We start from the raw sequence: 19,387 nt of genomic DNA on the forward strand, positions 1-19,387 counted from the left end.
GTAAGATAATGCATAGAATATTTTGTATGTAATCCTATATAGTTCGAATCTCTAATCCTAGAATATTTAGAATGTTTTGTGGGTGAACATATGAAATGTGGAGTAGCAATCTATTTTGTTTATATATATGTATGTTATCTTATTCATCTAAGAAGTTAATTGTCATTCCTTGTTATATAAAAAAGAAGTTATGTTTATCCCTTTGTGATATATGTAATTTGATGTGGGGTTGTTCAAGTAGAAATAATTAATTTCTCTTAATTAGTGTTTCCTATAAGATATAAGAGTTATGAATATGGTGAAATAATTAATTAATGTAATTAGGGATATAGTGAATATTCATGAAATCTCCGATTTTGTATAATTTCCTAAATTGTTAGAATATATATTTAACATATGCGGAGTATATTTATATGTGTTATATTTACCGTATATATCTTGGTATACTTATAATAGTCTAGCAATTAGTTAGGCTTTAACTTAGTCAATAGTTATCTCACGTAATAAGGGATTTAGTTAGGAGATTCTCTGTTAACTCTTAGCTTGTATATATTATGTATTTATGTTTGATGATAATGCAAACCTCACGAAATCAATTTCCTTCATAAATCCTACTTTATTATTATTATTTCCTTTTTATAATTCCTAGATGGCCTTGCATTAGCATTATGGCTTTGTCAAAGGTATAATACGCAAAATATCATATTCCAAATCTTATCCTATAAAATAGGTGTTTATCATATATTCATATTGGTAGCATACTTTGATGAATCAAAGTACAATTTACTGCATATATACTCCGTATTTATTATGTGTGCTATATTGATGGTTAAACTGTTAAAATACTATACTCTTTATAGTTAGTTTTATGGTTATATAAATTATTGAACTTATAGAAAACTTGATCGTGGCAATGTTGCCTATGCATGTATTAATATAGATGCTTCCATTTATATGTTATATATTATAGCCTTGTGTAATCTACTAGACTTTAATACCACTATACAATATTATGAGATGGTTGATCAAATCTAATTATTAGTTTATCTATTGAAAAGAGGGTGAAGTTGCATGCTAATTATATACTCACCGTATGAATAGTTTTATAGTTCATTTCCATCCTCCTACAGAACTCATAATTTTTAATTATAAAATTTGCTTCTATATACAATGGTGATTTTACTTTGTTTTGTTCAATTAGAACTTCATCTTTTATCATATGTGGAATGAATTTGAAAAATGGAATATTATATCTTTTTCATAAATATGTAAAATAATGAAGTATGGTTTTCAAAAATATATATATTTGTAACTAAGTTGTACTCATCCCCCGAACTGAATGAGATATTGATGTATGATGGAAAAGAATAACAAGTATGTTTGTTCACTTTATTGATTATGATTCATGAAAAAGTTCATAAGAAATGTAAACATGAGTACACAATATTCAATTAGTAAATGTTTGATACATGCATTGCTAAAAGAATTTATGGCTTAGAAAGAGAATGAATTTAAAAATTGTTGCACTATTTTTATACCCCCATATGCAAGGGTTAGGGAGATATAGTGTTTATTACATTGTTTTTATGTAATCCTTGCACATGAATAATCAAATATGTTCATGGTCAGTTTGATACATACACTAGTCTATATATCAATGATTTATTTAATAGAGGTGGCCACATGATAATCAAATATTTAGAATGATATCATCTTGAAGATGGATATGAATAAATGTCATTGCCTATATACTAGCTATAAATGTACATATTAAGTTGATATCCTAGAAGGACCAGATTAGTTGTTATTAAAACTAGCATACCTGAAGTGTGGTAGTCCAAAGGGTTACAATGATAAGAATCATTGGAAGATGAAATGAGCAATATTGACAATGACAAATTTGAGACAGTGACACATTTTGATGCATCTTCTGAAGAGATCATTTCTAGTACATTAAAATGTGTTATGGTTATATAAAGTACTCCAGAAGAGTATAAAATGTTGTCCAACAAGATTAGCATGTATCAAGATTACAATCAATGCTCTGGTGGAGTATGAGTATTAGTTAATTGTCTTGCCAATTGTAGAAAGAAACACATTGGTGTACTTATATCACATCATATTCATGGCCATGCATAAAGTACTCTAATAAGGTGATCACCAATATTATAAAACTAACCATAATTTAAATACTAAAGGAAAAGTGATTGGATGTGATAATTAATAATTAGGCCATCCGGGATTTAATAAATTCTCGTCATGAAAACCTGAAGTTTCATTTGATATGAAAGAAATAATGTGTTGACGGTCTCTCATGTTAAATATATGAAATAAATTGAATGGCAAGACATAACATTAAGATTGAGCTATATTTAGATTGTGATTTTTAATAGTTTGTGTTAAAAAGAAAAGTTCAAGAGATAATATATTGGTTTTTCTGAATAATTAGTGACCAGAAGTTCACTAGAATAATATATATGTTGATAAATATTAGGTGACCAGAAGCTCACCACGTACAAGTTATATGTGAAAATTTTAAGTAACTAATATTACTATCAATGTTTCTAGTGATATCGAAGATCATCACCTAGTGAAATTACAAGAAAGTTTATATTTGTATAACAATTCTCTTGATTGAGGCTATTGTATATCAGCACATAGGGAATAGAATAAGAATTTAGCAACTGCACAATTCATTACCCCCTATTAATATTGATCTCTAGAAGAGAACAAAATTTCATTATTCTCCAGAAGAAATAGATCTTTGTTGCATATATATGATTATCCTATCTACGAGATGAAATTTGATGCACATGAAATTATATTCTAAGTTGGTGAAGAATTTCCCCAACATTTGAGATATTTTACCAACTTAGAGGGAAGAATTGAAGTAAGTTGGCAAAATTATAATACTATAAATAGTTGATCCCTCTAATGATACTTTGTAAAGTTACATGCCAACTTTTGTATTAACATATGTTGTTGCACATCTATGATTTGATTTGTATACCGTTATGACCCATCTAGAGGAATAGAGAGATATATTTTGATTATGGTGATAATGATATTATGTGCATACATTAAGATAGATCTTGCCAATTTACTTTAAATCACTCCACTTGAAGTGTAGTTTGTATAATCGGTTCCAATAGAAATATGCGATATACGGCAAGATAGTGCAGTTGATACTTTTAAAGTATAATAATAGTATATTAATATCATAGTGTGAGAAACACCCTTGATATGTGGTATAAATATCTGAATTATTATAATAGATGGCCTATTACGTAACAAAAGTTATAATGGTACCAATGAGAAATGCATTCAGATATCATAGTAAAATAGCATGGGAAATATACGTTATAAGAATTTTATGATACCGGTACATAATGGAACCGATGAATAATATGCATATGCATGATAGTATGGACTAGTGAATAAGGGATCTGAAATATATGTCCATTTTATTGTTGACATAATGATAATGATCAAAAGTTTATTATGGACCAGAAGTCCAATGAAATATGGATTTTTAAATCCACACTATACAGTGTATCCACACTGTACAGTGTCTTGCATCATTTTGAGTTTTATATTCATGTGCATGTGTGAGTCATAAGTTGCATATATATGAAGTTGTTAGATGCATTACTCATTGTATATTTGTTAATATGTTATCATATTTTCTATATCTCATATTGCATGCATTAATTTTTTACAATAACTGTGGTGTATGTAAATGTTCATTCAAAGTATAGTAAGATATGTTTACAACTTTGATGAAAAAATTAAAAAGAGATTAATATTCCAATGGGCTTATAATTGTGATGAAATTATTGATGAAACCGATTTAATTGCACATTATGAATTAAGAAGAGTTCCTGAAGAACTTTTATACGACCTATTGTAATATCCAGCCCTACTAAGTTTATATCTTGAATTGGAAATTATTATCAAACTCTTGAAAATCTATGTACGTAACAACATTATTGACATCTCAACCTGAAGTTTGAGCATATGAGAGTTAATGAGATTTACTATTTGTATTTGCAAGAGAGCTATCGTTGTCAATTATGAAACGTCTAAAGAATATCAATGGATCACTTATGCGTGACAATGTTTTCTTATGGTCCAAAAGAACCATGATTAGCGTATATAATTACGTGTTTTATATTATAATTCATATGAAAATAATGATATTAATAAATTTTTGTCATCACATTATTACTCGTATTGATGAATGTTTGATCAAATAATGATCATCAATATTTATTATCAACGACTTTCAGAAGAAGTCATAACCGTATAAGTTTATACTTTGAATCAACTATTAAACAGATATTTGAAATAATGATATTAGAGATAAACACATGTATGGTGAAATGAAGACACTTCACATGTTTATGTGAAGACTTGAAGATGCAATTTCAGTTTAGGAGTATCAAAGATCAACGAGTGATATTATACTACATATGAGAAGATATCTAACATATTGGATTCATTGCTGCGACACTAGAAGATCTCAAGCTATGTATTCATCAAGGGGAGAAAATACGCGCTGCACTCTTTTTCTCTTGACCATGGTTTTGTCCCACATTGGGTTTTCCTGGTAAGGTTTTTAATGAGGCAGCATCTTGAGCGCATTACGAAGAATGTTTTACTCTTTTTCCTTCATTAGGTTTTATCCCATAGGGTTTTTCCTAATAAGGTTTTAACGAGTCACACTCTTCGATAATGGACATCCAAGGGGGAGTGTTATGAAATATTATTGTATGGATATCCATTATCATCCTTTATCATTTCGAAATGTTCTAGAAGTAGGGTTTATTGTTATCTAAGCAAACCCTAGTTATATTGTATGTATATATATATATCCCCACTCTATGGAAAAAATGTGACTGATCTATTCTCTATCAATCTCTCTTATATTTCTCCCTATTTTATAACACTATCATCATTTTTATCAAGCTAATTATTTCCTTTGACTATAATATATATGACAATATACTAGGGAACTATAGTCTGTAATTTAGGAAGATAATTATCTCCTTTGACCATACAACAAATATATACTACATTTAACTCTTAAATTTGAGGATGATGCTTCTTTCTTTTGCAGGTCTGGATCGACTAGGTCTCGCTAGACAAAATACTTCAATCAACAATAATAAGGTGGTCTAAATTGCATTTAAAGTGATTTGAAATCGGGTCAAGAACAATTTGGGTTGAATTTAGGTCGGGTCAATAACAAATTGTGTTAATTTCGAGTTGGGTTAGTAACAGATTGGGTTGAATTTTTGGGTCGGGGAAGTAATATTTATATTAAAATTCGGGTAGGGTCTATAACAAGTCGGGTTGAATTTGGGTCAGGTCAATAACAAGTCGAGTTGATTTCGGGTCGGATTTGTAACAGGTTGGGTAAAATTCGGGTCGAGTTAGGAAAAGGTCGGGCTGAATTCTGGTTAGGTTAGGAACAAGTCAGATTAAATTCGGATTTTGACGGGTTAAAATGGGTTAGGGTCAATTTAGGTTCAAGTCGGGTTCGATGCAAGTTAATTAAATTGGCCGTTGTAAACCGCTAAATCGGTGCACTTTGTAAACCAGTAAATTGGCCGTTTAACAGCAAATTGGATAGTTCCACACACCCAATTGGAATCCCAAAATGTATAAGGGACAATGTTAAACATTTCGGAATTTTTTATTTTCGGGCGAAAAAAGTCAAACAATTCCAAAATTGAAGGCTATATCCACGTTTTTTGAAAATTTTTGGAGGTTTCGGGAACCAGTGTAGAAAAGTCTTGATATTTTAGGGGATATATCTCGGGGTTATATACTGCCGTTTGGAACCATATATGATCATTATATGTTGTCATAAATGTTCGTAGTATACTTGAGTTAATGAAATCCGTGCAAGTTGTACACCATTAAATTGGTCGTTTAAAGGCAAGTTGGATGGTTTCACCAACCCAATTGGACTCTCGGAGGATATTAGGAACCATGGTAAACATTTCGACAAATTTTATTTCATGGCGAAAAAAGTAAAAAAATTACAAAATTGAAGACTAATATCCACGGTTTTTGAGAAATTTTGGAGGTTTCGGGTCCGGTGTCGAAAAGTCTTGAAATTCTATGGAATACATCTCGGGGTCATATAATGTTGTTTGGAATCATATATAATCATTATTTGTTGTCATAAATGTTCGTGATAGGCTTGAGTTAATGAAATCGGTGCAAGTTGTAAACCGGTAAATTGGTCGTTTAAAGGCAAATTGGATGATTCCACCCACCCATGGTAAAAATTTCGGCAATATTTAAATCCGGACGAAAAAAATTAAAAAAATTCCAAAATTGAAGGCTTATATCCACATTTTTTGAGAAATTTTGGAAGTTTTGAAAGTTTCGGGAAACGGTGTCGAAATGCGTTGAGATTTTAGGGAATACATCTTGGAGGTTATTTAATGATGTTTGGAACCATATATGATCATTATATGTTGTCATAAATGTTTGTAATAGGCTTGATTTAATGAAATCGGTGCAAGTTATAAACTGGTAAATAGGTCGTTTAAAGGAAAATTGGATGGTTCCATCCACCCAATTGGACTCCCGGAGGGTAATAGGGACCATGGTAAACATTTCGTTTTCGGGCGAAAAAAGTCAAAAAAAAAATCCAAAATTGAAAGCTAAGATCCACATTTCGGTTTCGAGGCCCGGTGTCGAAAAGCCTTTAAATTTTAGGGGATACATCTCGGGGTCATATAATGTCGTTTGGAACCATTTATGATCATTATATGTTGTCATAAATGTTCGTGTTAGGATTGATTTAATGAAATCGGTGCAAGTTGTGAACCAGTAAATTGGTCGTTTAAAGGCAAATTAGATAGTCCAACTCACCCAATTGGACTCCCGGAAGGTAATAGGAACCGTGGTAAACAATTCGGGAATTTTTATTTTCGAAAGGAAAAAAAGTCAAAAAATTCCAAAATTGAAGGCTAATATCCACACTTTTTGAGAAATTTTGGAGATTTCGGGGCCCGGTGTCGAAAAGTCTTGAAATTCTAGAGGATACATCTCGGAGTTATATACTGCCGTTTGGAACCATATATGATCATTATATGTTGTCATAAATGTTCGTAGTATGCTTGAGTTAATGAAATCCGTACAAGTTGTACACTATTAAATTGGTCGTTTAAAGGTAAATTGGATGGTTTCACCAACCCAACTGGACTCCCGGAGGATATTAGGAACCATGGTAAACATTTCGGGCAAATTTTATTTCCGGGCGAAAAAAAGTAAAAAAATTACAAAATTGAAGACTAATATCCACGCTTTTTGAAAATTTTTGGAGGTTTCAGGTCTGGTGTCGAAAAGTCTTGAAATTCTTGGGAATACATCTCGGGGTCATATAATGCTGTTTGGAATCATATATGATTATTATTTGTTGTCATAAATGTTCGTGGTAGGCTTGAGTTAATGAAATCGGTGCAAGTTGTAAACCGGTAAATTGGTCGTTTAAAGGCAAATTGGATGATTCCACCCACCTAATGGAGCTCCCGGACAGTATTAGGGATCATATTAAATAATTCGGAAATTTTATTTACGAGCGAAAAAAAGTCAAAAATTACAAAATTGAAGGCTAATATCCACGCTTTTTGAGAAATTTTGGAGGATTCGGGGTCCAATGTCGAAAATTCTTGAAATTCTAGGGGATACATTTCGGGGTCATATAATGCCGTTTGGAGCCATTTATGATCATTATATGTTGTCATAAATGTTCGTGGTAGACTTGATTTAATGAAATCGTTTCAAATTGTAAACTGGTAAATTGGCCATTTAAAGGCAAATTAGATAGTTCAACCCACCAATTAGTCTCCCGAGGGGTATTAGGGTCCATGGTAAAAATTTCGGCAATTTTTAAATCCGGACGAAAAAAAGTAAAAAAATTCCAAAATTGAAGGCTAAGATCCACGTTTTTTGAGAAATTTTGCAGGCTTCGAGGCCCGGTGTCGAAAAGCCTTTAAATTATAGGGGATACATCTCGGGGTCATATAATGCTGTTTGGAACCATTTATGATCATTAGATGTTGTCATAAATGTTCGTGGTAGGATTGATTTAATGAAATCGGTGCAAGTTGTGAACCAGTAAATTGGCCGTTTAAAGGCAAATTAGATAGTTCAACTCACCCAATTGGACTCCCGGAGGGTAATAGGAACCATGGTAAACAATTCGGGAATTTTTATTTTCGAACGAAAAAAAGTCAAAAAATTCCAAAATTGAAGGCTAATTATCCACACTTTTTGAGAAATGTTGGAGATTTCGGGGCCCGTTGTCGAAAAGTCTTGAAATACTAGGGGATATATCTCGGTGTCATATAATGTCGTTTGGAATAATATATGATTATTATTTGTTGTCATAAATGTTCGTGGTATGCTTGAGTTAATGAAATCGGTGTATGTTGTAAACCGGTAAATTTGTCGTTTAGAGACAAATTGGATGGTTCCGTCCACCTAATTGGACTATCAGAAGGTATTAAGGACCATTGTAAACATTTCATCAATTTTTATTTTCGGGCGAAAAAAAGTCCAAAATTTCCAAAATTAAAGTCTAATATCCACGTTTTGTGAGAAATTTTGCGGTTTCGTAGACCGTTGACAAAAAGACTCGAGATTTTAGGGGATACATCTCAGGATCATATAATGTCGTTTGGAACCATATATAATCATTATATGTTGTCATAAATGTTCGTGATATGCTTGAAATAATGAATTCGGTGCAAGTTGTAAATCGGTAAATATGCCGTTTAAAGGCAAATTGGTTGGTTCCACCTAACCAATTGGACTCCTGGAGGATATTAGGGAATCGGGTAAACATTTTGGCAATTTTTATTTCCAGGCGAAAAAAGTCAAAAAGTTCAAAAATTGAAGGCTAATATCCACGCTTTCTTAGATTATAGGGGATACATCTCGGGTAGGGGTGTCCGTTCGGTTTTCGGTTTGGATTTAGCTCAAATCCAATCCGATACAAAATATAATTCGGTTTTCAAATTTTCAATCCGATCTGATCCGAATTGCTCTCCTAATCCAATCCGAATTAAAATTCTGTGATTTGGATCCGATCCGAAAATCCGAATTAAAACTTTTATTTTTAGCATCTAACAGACTCATACAATAATGAAAATAAATACAAATACAATTATAAAAATCACATTTGTCCAAGCCTTAATATTAATACAAATCTTTAAAATAGACATGATTATATAAAATAAATTGTTCAATAGTAACTAATACTAGTACACCACTACACCTATAAGGAAACACCATTACAATAATAACATCAAGAACCAAATAGGCAAACATCACCAGCAAGTAAAAACTTTCACCATGTTTGAGCCACAACTTTCAGCAATAGGTAGCTAGCAGCAGCAACTCAAGACAGCAAGCAATCCATATTTGAGTCATATTCATACATGCTTAATTTTATAATTCGGTTTTCGGTTTAGTTTGGATCCGATTAGGGTCAATCCGATCCGATCCGAAAATCCGAATTTTCAAAAAATCTCAATCCGATCCGATCCGATTTAAAGTTCGGATCCGATCCGAATTAATAATTCGGTTTGGATTGGATTGGATTTCGGTTTTAATCCGAATTATGGACACCCCTAATCTCGGGTTATATAGCGCCTTTTGGAACCATGTATGATCATTATATGTTGTCATAAATATTTGTGGTAGACTAGAGTTAATGAAATCGGTGCAAGTTGTAAATTGGTAAATTAGCCGATAAATTGGTCGCTTAAAGGCAAATTGGATGGTTCCACCTACCCAATTGGACTCCCAGAGGGTATTTCATACCATAGTAAATATTTCGGCAATTTTTATTTTCGGGCTAAATTAAAAAAGTCAAAAAATTCATAAATTGAAGGCTATATCTACGCTTTTTGAGTATTTTTGGAGTCTTTGGACGGCCTGGTGTCGAAAAGTCTTGAAATTCTTGGGAATACATCTCGGGGGTCATATAATGTCGTTTGGAACCATATATGATCATTATTTGATGTAAAAATGTTCGTGGTAGGCTTGAATTAATGAAATCAATGCATGTTGTAAACCGGTAAATTGGTCGTTTGAAGGCAAATTGGATGGTTCCAACCACCCAATTGGATTCCCAGAGGGTATTAAGGACCATGGTGGAAAATTCGGCAACTTTTATATCCGGGCGAAAAAAAAGTCAAAAAATTCCAAAATTGAAGACTAATATCCACATTTTTTGAGAAATTTCGAATGTTTCGGGGCACGGTTTAGAAAATCATTGAGATTTTAGGGGATACATTTCGGGGTCATATAATGCCGTTTGGAACCATATATGATCATTATATGTTGTCATAAATGTTCGTGGTAGGCTTGAGTTAATGAAATCGGTGCAAATTGTAAACCGGTAAATTGGTCGTTTAAAGGCAAATTGGATGGTTCCATCCAGCCAATTGGACTTCCGGAGGGTATTAGGGATCATGGTAAACTTTCGGCAATTTTTATTTTCGGGTGAAAAAAATAAAAAAAATTCCGAAATTGAAGACTAATATCCACGGTTTTGAGAAATTTTGGAGGTTTCGGGTAGAGCTTTCAATTCGGGTAAACGGGTCGGGTTTGGGTCGGTGAGAGTGAGTCGGGTTAACTCGGGTCAGGTCAATTCGGATTAATTCCATAACGTATGCGGGTCGGGTCAATTCGGATTTATTCCATAAACTATGCGGGTCGGTTTTGGGTTGGGTCATGCTTTAGTCGGGTCTTGATGTGTGTGACAATTGAGATATCATCACTTTCCAAATTCCAACTGAACCTTTGAGTACCTTTAATTTGGCTTTACTTGCTAAGCAAACTTGGCGGTTAGTGAGACAGCCTCAACTTTTAGCTTCTCGGGTTCTTAAGGCCAAGTACCCGACTTTACTGTCTTTGAAACCCTCTCTCTTGAGGGGCTGACCTTCGTGGGGAAGTCGGAGTCTTCTGAAGGGTGGTTCGGTTTTGGAAAAGGGGTTAGTCTGGAAGGTGGGTTTAGGGGAGAATATCAGTATTTTGGGTGATAATTGGATTCCTCAGATTCCAGTTGTTTTTAAGGATCACATTCCTTTGGCTGATCGTCCTTCGTTGGTTTCTGAGTTATTACTTCCAAATGCTTATGCGTGGAATTTTCCTCTTGTGCTGTCGCTTTTTCCCCCTCATGTAGCTTCTATCATTCCAGGCCTTGAGCTTCCTAGGCAGAAGATTGATGATTTTGTCTATTGGAAGTATACCAAGGATGGCGCTTTTACTACCAAGTCGGCTTACTCGTATTTGATTTCTCAGCATTTCAACTTGGATTCCGCCACTAGTTCTACTACTTGGTGGAAACGTCTTTGAAGTTCTCCCATTCTGCTGAAATGGAAAATGTTGGCTTGGAAGATTGTTTACAATGCACTTCCGATGGCTGGTCTTCTGTCTCTTAAGGGTTTTCCTATTGATCCCACTTGTGTCTTCTGTCACCAGGCCTTGAGTTGACGACCCATTTGTTCCGGGCTTTTCAGTTTTCTAGGAGATTTTGGGAGGTTCTTGCGTCTACCCCTCCTCAGTCGCTTGACCCTTCGTCTCCGTGGCCTCTTTGGTTTACGGAATTAATCTCTTCTCTTATTGGTTCCGGTAATTGGCACTCTTTGGATCGTGTTTTCGGCCTATGTTGGGCTATTTGGTTGACTAGGAATAATGTGCGTTTTCGGTCGGAAGTGGTTTCTCCTCATGTTATTCTTGAGCTGGCCTCTTCTTGGTATGATAGAATTACGGCGGCGCATTTGGTTGACTCTTCTGTGGCTAGCATTCCTCCCGGGTTCTCTGGGACTCCTCTGGTTTATGCCCTTCGTGGTAATATTCAGAACGATTGTCATATTTCCTTAATGTTTGACGGTGCTTGGGATCGTGAGAATAATAATACTGGTGTGGGTTAGTGTTTTTGGAATGGTAATTCCTCTTTGATTCATGGTGGTGGGGCTCGTGCTTGTATGGCTTGTTTTTCCTTTCATGCGGAGTTGTTGGCGTGCTTTTTTGCTCTTAAGCATGCTCGTCGACAAGGGTTTTCTAGTGTTTCCCTTTTCACTGATTGCCAGAATGTTTTGAATTTGCTTTCGGGTTCTGGTCCCAATGATATTGTTGTGGGTTGGATTTTACAGGATATTGACGCGGTTCTTGATTCCTTTGTTACTTGTCGTATTAGCAAAGTGGCTAGATCTGCTGTTTCTCCTGCTCATTCTTTGGTTGTTGCGGCAAGGTGTAGGAATTTACTTTTTTTATTTTATTTTATTTTTTATGTTTTGTGTGTTCCCTTTGTCAAAAAAAAATTGAACCTTTGAGTAGATTAAGTATTCTCCTTTGTTATTCAATGTAAAGTGTATTTTGATTAGAAAACAAATAAGGTGATACTCTCAGTGTTATTTTTAGGGATTCAAAAATCTAACAATTTAATTATAAATATCGATTTTGGAATATCATCAAAGAATTTTAATTATAAAAAATGAATTAAAATGAATTTTATGAAGCAAAGAATAATAGGTTGCTGTTTTTATGGCATGAAGGATACATTTAATTTAAGATTGTTCCAAACCAAATAAAATTCTCATTTCTTCATCAATAATTTTACGAAATATAATCACCACAAATACCTTTGATTATTTTTGAAAGACTATTACCTTTTATTGTATTTTAGTTTAAATTTAATATGATATAGTATATATATTTATGACGATTTAACAAGATTTGACTATACTTTTTAACATATAAATCGCAAAAAATCATAATAGAAGTATGTGAAATTTGAGTAACATTTCTAATGTTGCTATTAAAAAAGAATACATGAGACTCGTAGTTTGGAAGTAGTACATGATTTTATTAATTTTATACTCTAAAATATTTTCGATATTCAAGTATTGTTTTTTAGACGATTAATTAATACGGAGTATAATATACAAGTATAATGAATTTGTCACTAAATAAACTTAAAATAAAGGATAATTTACCAATTACTACCGCACGTTAATACCACTTTGTAAATTACTACCGCAAATTAAAAAGTTGTGAATTACTACCGCAAAAAATTTTAAGATGTTGCGATTACTACCAAACCCCCATTAAACCCAACTATGACGTCATTATATCCCTTTAACCCGTGTTTGACCATGGTTAAGGGCTATAACCAGCCCCCCAAATAAGAAAATGGATTAGTGATATAATGACGTCATGATTAAGGGCTTTAACTATGGGTTAAAGTGATATAATGACGTCATAGTTGAGTTAAATGGAGGTTTGGTAGTATTCGCAACATCTTAAAATTTTTTGCGGTAGTTATTCACAACTTTTTTAATTTGCGGTAGTAATTAACAAAGTAGTATTAACTTGTGATAGTAATTGACAAATTTTCCTAAAATAAATAAATAAATAAATATTTGAATTAGGTTTTGTACCTCTACAATTCTTCAGGCCTCACGCCCTCACTACTTATTTACTGAACAAGAATTGCAAACCGCTTTGCTGTTCCTGTAAACCGTTCTCCATTTTCTCCGGTGAGTGCCCTCGTTCACTCTTTATATTTTTATGTCTTTACTTTTTTTTTTTTAAATTATGATTAATTCAATGGTCTTTGAATCGAATTAATTTTTATTGAAGTATTCTAATCATTTAGAGTAGATGATTTAATTTCAGTTTTGTATGCGAAGCAAATTGTGTTAGTTGATGATTGTTTATAGTCCCCAAATCATTTTGGGACTAAGGCTTTGTTGTTGATGATTGTTCATGGTTCAATTCCAGTTATTTGATTGAGTTACTAGTTGATGGGTCTTTTTGAAATCATCTTTGTTGAAGTTCTAATTTATGCTTGGCTAGTTTTTGATCTATTTGTAAGAATTATGCAATGTGGGATGTGATTTTGGGGGCAAAAGTTTGGTCCTTTATATGAATAATCTATGATTAGTAGACGTTTTCACTTACTCTGATCATTATCTGCTTACTTATTAGGTTTTTTTTTTTTTTTTTATTTGAATTTGTGTTTTGATTTGTTGTTTGTAAGTTTGCCAATTCAATGGATTAAGGTTGAGGTTCTGTTATCGCCTTTTCCGGGTTCTGTGTGTTGCTATTACTCTGAATTTCACTGTAAAGATGAGAACAGTTGGGTATAAGAAGTGTAAAAGCATGAAGCATTAAATCTTGTAGGTTTGAAGTGTATGGAAGGAGTGTTTGTCTAGTGCCTTGCCATTGCTCTTCGATTGTGTGGTGCTTTTGCAGAATTTGATAGCAATCGAAGGCGTTATTATTCGTAATTTCGTGAGATAAACAAAACTGTACACCCTAACAAGTTTGGGTATTGCTATGGGATCATCATCTTTTTAGCTAGTATTATTTCTTTGTGAGACTGCTACTTGTTTGCTTCATTTGTTTTTGTATGTTTGAAGGCTTGAAGCCATTCTAACTCGAAGTTATACTGCAGGATATACATTTATTTTTTGTCTTCTGTCATAACAGATGGGAGGACACAAACCACCCAGGAAGCAGAAGAATCACCGCTCCCAGCGAGGTCAACCGAGCTCCAGCAGTGACCCTTCTATGGAGGGCAGGTCTCTCCCATCTGAATATGACTTAGACCAAGAGAGTGAACAACCTACTCCTGCAGTTCAGCTTGCTATGTGGGATTTTGGACAATGTGATGCAAAAAGGTGTACAGGACGGAAACTGGCTAGGTTTAATTTGTTAAAAGAATTGCGTGTGAATGCTGGGTTCGGGGGCATCGTCTTGAGCCCTGTTGGAACTCACTGTGTATCTAGAGAAGACTATCCTTTGATCAAGCAGAGAGGATTGGCTGTCGTGGACTGCTCATGGCATCGATTGACTGATGTTCCTTTTGCTAAACTCCGTTGTACTGCTCCTCGGTTATTACCATGGTTGGTAGCAGCAAATCCGGTGAATTATGGCAGGCCATGTGAGCTATCTTGTGTAGAAGCATTAGCTGCTGCACTGCTGATCTGTGGTGAAGAGGAGACTGCTCATTTGTTGCTGGGGAAGTTCAAGTGGGGGCATTCGTTCTTGTCACTTAACAAGGAGCTCCTTAAAGCTTATTCTGAATGCAAAGATAGTGCTGAGATAATTTCAGCTCAGAATGCTTGGATATCTAAACAACAAAACCCACAGGCCTTTCGTATTCTACAAGATGAAGAAAATAAAGATGAAGCATTGAGTGATGAAGAAGCCAATTCAGATGATTCTGATGACGGGCTTCCGCCACTGGAAAGGAATTTTAATCATATGAAGATAGAGGCTGAAGAGGAAAGTGAATCAGAGGAGAGTGAAGAGTAAGGTAGATTACGTGGCTACAAATTTGCTCTGTTAATCAAGATTAGGTGATAAACCAAGAATGAAATTTGTCTATAACATGCTGCTGCTGACCTGCTGATCTGTAACATGCTGCTGCTTACTTGCTGCTGCTGACCTGCTGTAGTCTACAGATGAATTGAACTCAGTAGAAAGCTTGGGTCGTCGAGCAGACTGATAATGTTTGTAATCATTGAATGTATGTGCACCGTTTTGCAGGCATTTGATCTTTGGTAGTTTGGTTATCTCGACTAACATGATTTACAAATTGCTCTATTTGCTCTATAATTTTGTTTAAGTTTGGTCCAGAAATATTAGAGCATTTAGTGTATGTACCAATGTACCATGGGGGCATTTAGCTTGGTTTTTCTTCATGTGCTACATAGTCTGGAATCAAGTAGGCGTGTAGGCTTAGTTTCAATATATTTTGTTACAAGAAATAAAAATGACTGGTTGGCATTTTCTGTACTTTATTTCCATGTTTGAAGAGTTTCCGCCTACAAAAATCACTGGTTAGCCTTCAATTGTATCGTCCTATTGTTACCAGAACGGCTCGCCAACATTAGTCAATTGTAGGTACATAATACATTAATACTGCATACAAAGCAATATGTGATGATCTATTAAAAGAAAAGCAATATGTGATGATATTATCAAAATTTGCTTGTACTACTCTCCAAATATTGGACTAGGAAAAGGGGGATGATTAAAACTTGGAACATGGCACAAATTGAAAACGATCATTTGTCAGCAATGAAACTATATAGTGTGTAAATCAGAGGTCAGTTGCAGACTTGCAGAGGCTGCTATTTTATTTCATCACAGATTTCTGAATTTTTGGATCAGCAGTAATTCTGATTGTTTAGAACCAGATAACACGGCTCCAAAAGATACTATAAATACAGCATCCCAAATTAGATTCAAATTTATCAATCATGAGTTTACATTCACAGTCAGGATACCTTATAAGTAAAATCTTAGTAAACCGGATGCTAGCTCTGATATATCAGATTAACAGCTACTTCGTATAAGATGGTTATATCCAAATCATGTTCCTCAACACCTAAAATTACATCTCTGAAAGAGAACATAACTGGACCCAACCAGGGAACACTGAAGTTCACTTACTGTAGTCTACATTCTGTCACGGTATTTCTTCATCACAGTAAACCATCTTATTAGCTTACGGTTTTTGGTACTACCTAGCCATATAACAATGGCAGGAGCAAGAGTGAGCAGCCTCATAATAAATTACATAGATTTGGCCACTATTGTAGGATTGTTGGACATGGTCAAAATACAGGCCTCAAGATCAGACTTGGGAAACTTATGCACGACCAACAGAGGGTGAAAAGAACCAAAAACTTCCCGTTCGTTTACTTTGCTCTTTTCAGATACATGGCAAGGCATAAGTTTCCATAACTCTTTGTGGGTGTCCAACACAAAATTCTTGGGGCAAATCGGAGAGTCCAGGTAGCATAATTGTTGTGAATGTGTGGTGCTTCGCCTTTGATATCATGTTTCCCCAAATCAAACTATTGTATCTGCAACATGCTTGTTAAGCCCTCAGGGCCCTTTGATACCCAGATCTCAACGATTATTCTATGCCTGCCTAGTAGACGACAATCCTTGTGTATTATATTTATATACCATCAATATCTTGCCGTAACATCATATTTCCTTGCAGTATCTTTAGCTGAGCCTTTACTTCTTCAATCTTCGGGTGTGATTGATCACCTGATGAGAAAACTTCCAAGCTTTTCACCGTCTCAACCCAGCTCAATCCTGGATCCTTTTCCAACATCATACCTCTTATCCTTTTCCTGACTTCCATGACACCATCCCAACTCCCCACAGAAGCATATAGATTTGAAAGTAAAGTATGAGTTGCACTATCCTGTGCATCAAGTTGTAAAATCTCCCTAGCAGCAAGAAGTCCCATAGACAAATTTTTGTTAGAAACAGCAGAACTCAACACAGTTCTCCACAATGCAAGATGATCCTTGCCAAAATCTGACTCATGAATAATTTCCACCGCCTCTTCTAGCAGCCCTGCTCGACTGAGCAAACTTACCATACAAGCATAGTGCTTAAACCTCGGATATAGTCCCTTGTCCTTCATGTAACTCCACAAGCGTTTCCCCCTCTCAACTAAACCACAGTGGCTGCAAGCAGAGAGTAATGAAATAAATGTAACTTGATCTGGTTTCAGACCAAGAATTAGAAACTCATCAAACAGTTTTATTGCCTCCTCAGCCTTCCCATGGTGACTGTAGCCGCCTATCATCGAGTTCCAACATTTCAAATCAGGGTATTTGATCTCAGCAAATATTGACTTGGCAGCTTGCAGGTCACCATTTTTGGCATATGCATTGATTAGACTTCCACATACTGCCATCTCAGAATCACACCCAGTTTTTATGGCCAAAGAATGAAGCATTTCGCCTTGATTCAAAGTTGCAAGATCAGCACATGCACTCAAAGCACTACTTAGAGAAAAGTCATCAATTTTATGACCCTGTTGCCACATATTATAGAAAAATTTGATTGCATTTTCACTATCTTCAACTTTAGAGTAACCGGAAATCATTTCAGTCCACAGAACCACATCTTTCTTTGAGATTGTGTGGAAAACCCCTTCAGCAGATTCAACTTTTCCATATCCAAAGTACACGGAAATCAATGGACTCCCGACAAACACACTTGTATCCAAACCATATACTATGACCTGTGCATGGAGGGCTTCCCCATAGTATAAAAGTGGGCATTCTTGAACGGCAGAGATCAAAGCTGCAAAAGTATATTCATCTGCTTTACGACCAGCATGATGCTGCAGTTGAACAAATAGAGCCATAGCTTTTTCGCCTTCTCTTTTCTCTGCATACCCTGCCATCATCGAGTTCCATGACACAATATCCGGATTCTGGATTCCTTCAAATAAATGGAATGCAGATTGGGTGTCGCCGCAGCTAGAGTACATGTCAATCAATGCATTCTGCAGGGGTAAATCTAGGTACACACCAGTCAAAATAACTTGTGCATGAGCAAGTCGACCAAAAGAATAGTCACTCAATCTTGCACAAGCATTCAGTACCATTGAAAACGTAAACTCCGTTGGGATAGCACCACTCCTCAACATCTTTCTAAATAGACATAACCCTTCTGCCATCCTATTGTTTTTCACATACCCTGATATAATACAATTCCAGGAGTACTCATCTTGAATTAGCACATTTCCAAACACTTGATTCACAGAACTTAAATCCCCAAAATTAGAAAAGAAGCAAATCAAAGCAGTCTGAACCTGCACATCAAACAACTGACCAGACTTAACAATCAAGCAATGAAGAGCTAACCCATGTAACCGGTCTCGAGCAGCAGAAGCCGACTGCAATAGGCTTATAAACGTTGCCCCATTTGGTGTAAAACATTGAAATCTCATCTGGGAAAACAATCTAAAAGCATAGGAACCCAAATCAAGACGACGGGCAAAGGCCGAAATGATGGAATTGTAAGTAATGAAGTTTCTTTGAGGCATTTTGTCGAACACAAGGCGGGCATCAAAGACCGAACCGCATTTGGCATACATTGAAAGGATGTTGTTATGGAGGAATGGTTTATGGTAAGTGAATGGTGTTGAGGATGTTAAGATGAGGGCATGGAGTTTCTGGGCTTTCTTAAGTGAAGTAATGGTGGTGCATTTTTGTAGGAGAGAGATTGTAAGAGAAGTAGCTTCATTCATCTGTGAATTACAAGTTTCTGGGTTAACTGCAAGTTCAAGTCTTGACTGTTGAGTGCTTGTTATTTAATCAAAACAAATTGGTTTTTTTGCCCGCCAAACACGAGGTTGTTAAATACTATGGAGTAACTGTTAAGACTTACAGAGGCTATTTGTCGTACTCCCCCCGTACCTAAATTACATTTTTATTTCTAGCAATTATTCCTAGAGAAGTAGGAATGTAATTTAGAAATGGAGGTAGTAGCATACATGTTACGTTTTTAAAAAACATTTTAC

The 19,387-nt window shown here is 35.0% G+C and overlaps 2 protein-coding genes across 3 annotated transcripts; one reads left to right on the forward strand and one right to left on the reverse strand.

The window, feature by feature from the left end:
- Positions 1–13,460: 13,460 nt before the first annotated feature.
- On the forward strand, positions 13,461–15,840 carry LOC110714212 (ribosome biogenesis protein TSR3 homolog). 2 transcript variants are annotated; one of them, XM_021892701.1, is made up of 2 exons: positions 13,461–13,574; positions 14,495–15,840. In XM_021892701.1, exon 2 carries the CDS (start codon positions 14,530–14,532, stop codon positions 15,355–15,357), a length of 828 nt encoding a protein of 275 aa, XP_021748393.1. In that variant the 5' UTR covers positions 13,461–13,574; positions 14,495–14,529; the 3' UTR covers positions 15,358–15,840. The 2 variants fall into 2 exon arrangements, with proteins under 2 accessions (XP_021748393.1, XP_021748394.1); XM_021892702.1 differs by having other exon boundaries at positions 13,473–13,574; positions 14,530–15,840.
- Positions 15,841–17,014: 1,174 nt separating this feature from the next.
- LOC110714310 (pentatricopeptide repeat-containing protein At3g50420-like) lies at positions 17,015–19,114 on the reverse strand. Its single transcript, XM_021892815.1, has one exon. It carries the CDS (start codon positions 19,112–19,114, stop codon positions 17,015–17,017), a length of 2,100 nt encoding a protein of 699 aa, XP_021748507.1.
- Between the last annotated feature and the right edge of the window lie 273 nt (positions 19,115–19,387).

Source organism: Chenopodium quinoa, unplaced genomic scaffold, assembly GCF_001683475.1.
Source record: "Chenopodium quinoa cultivar QQ74 unplaced genomic scaffold, ASM168347v1, whole genome shotgun sequence".
Lineage (NCBI taxonomy): Eukaryota > Viridiplantae > Streptophyta > Magnoliopsida > Caryophyllales > Amaranthaceae > Chenopodium > Chenopodium quinoa.

Coding starts and splice junctions, on each gene's coding strand:
- LOC110714212 (XM_021892701.1), top strand. CDS start 14,530: ATGGGAGGACACAAACCACCCAGGAAGCAGAAGAATCACCGCTCCCAG.
- LOC110714310 (XM_021892815.1), bottom strand. CDS start 19,114: ATGAATGAAGCTACTTCTCTTACAATCTCTCTCCTACAAAAATGCACC.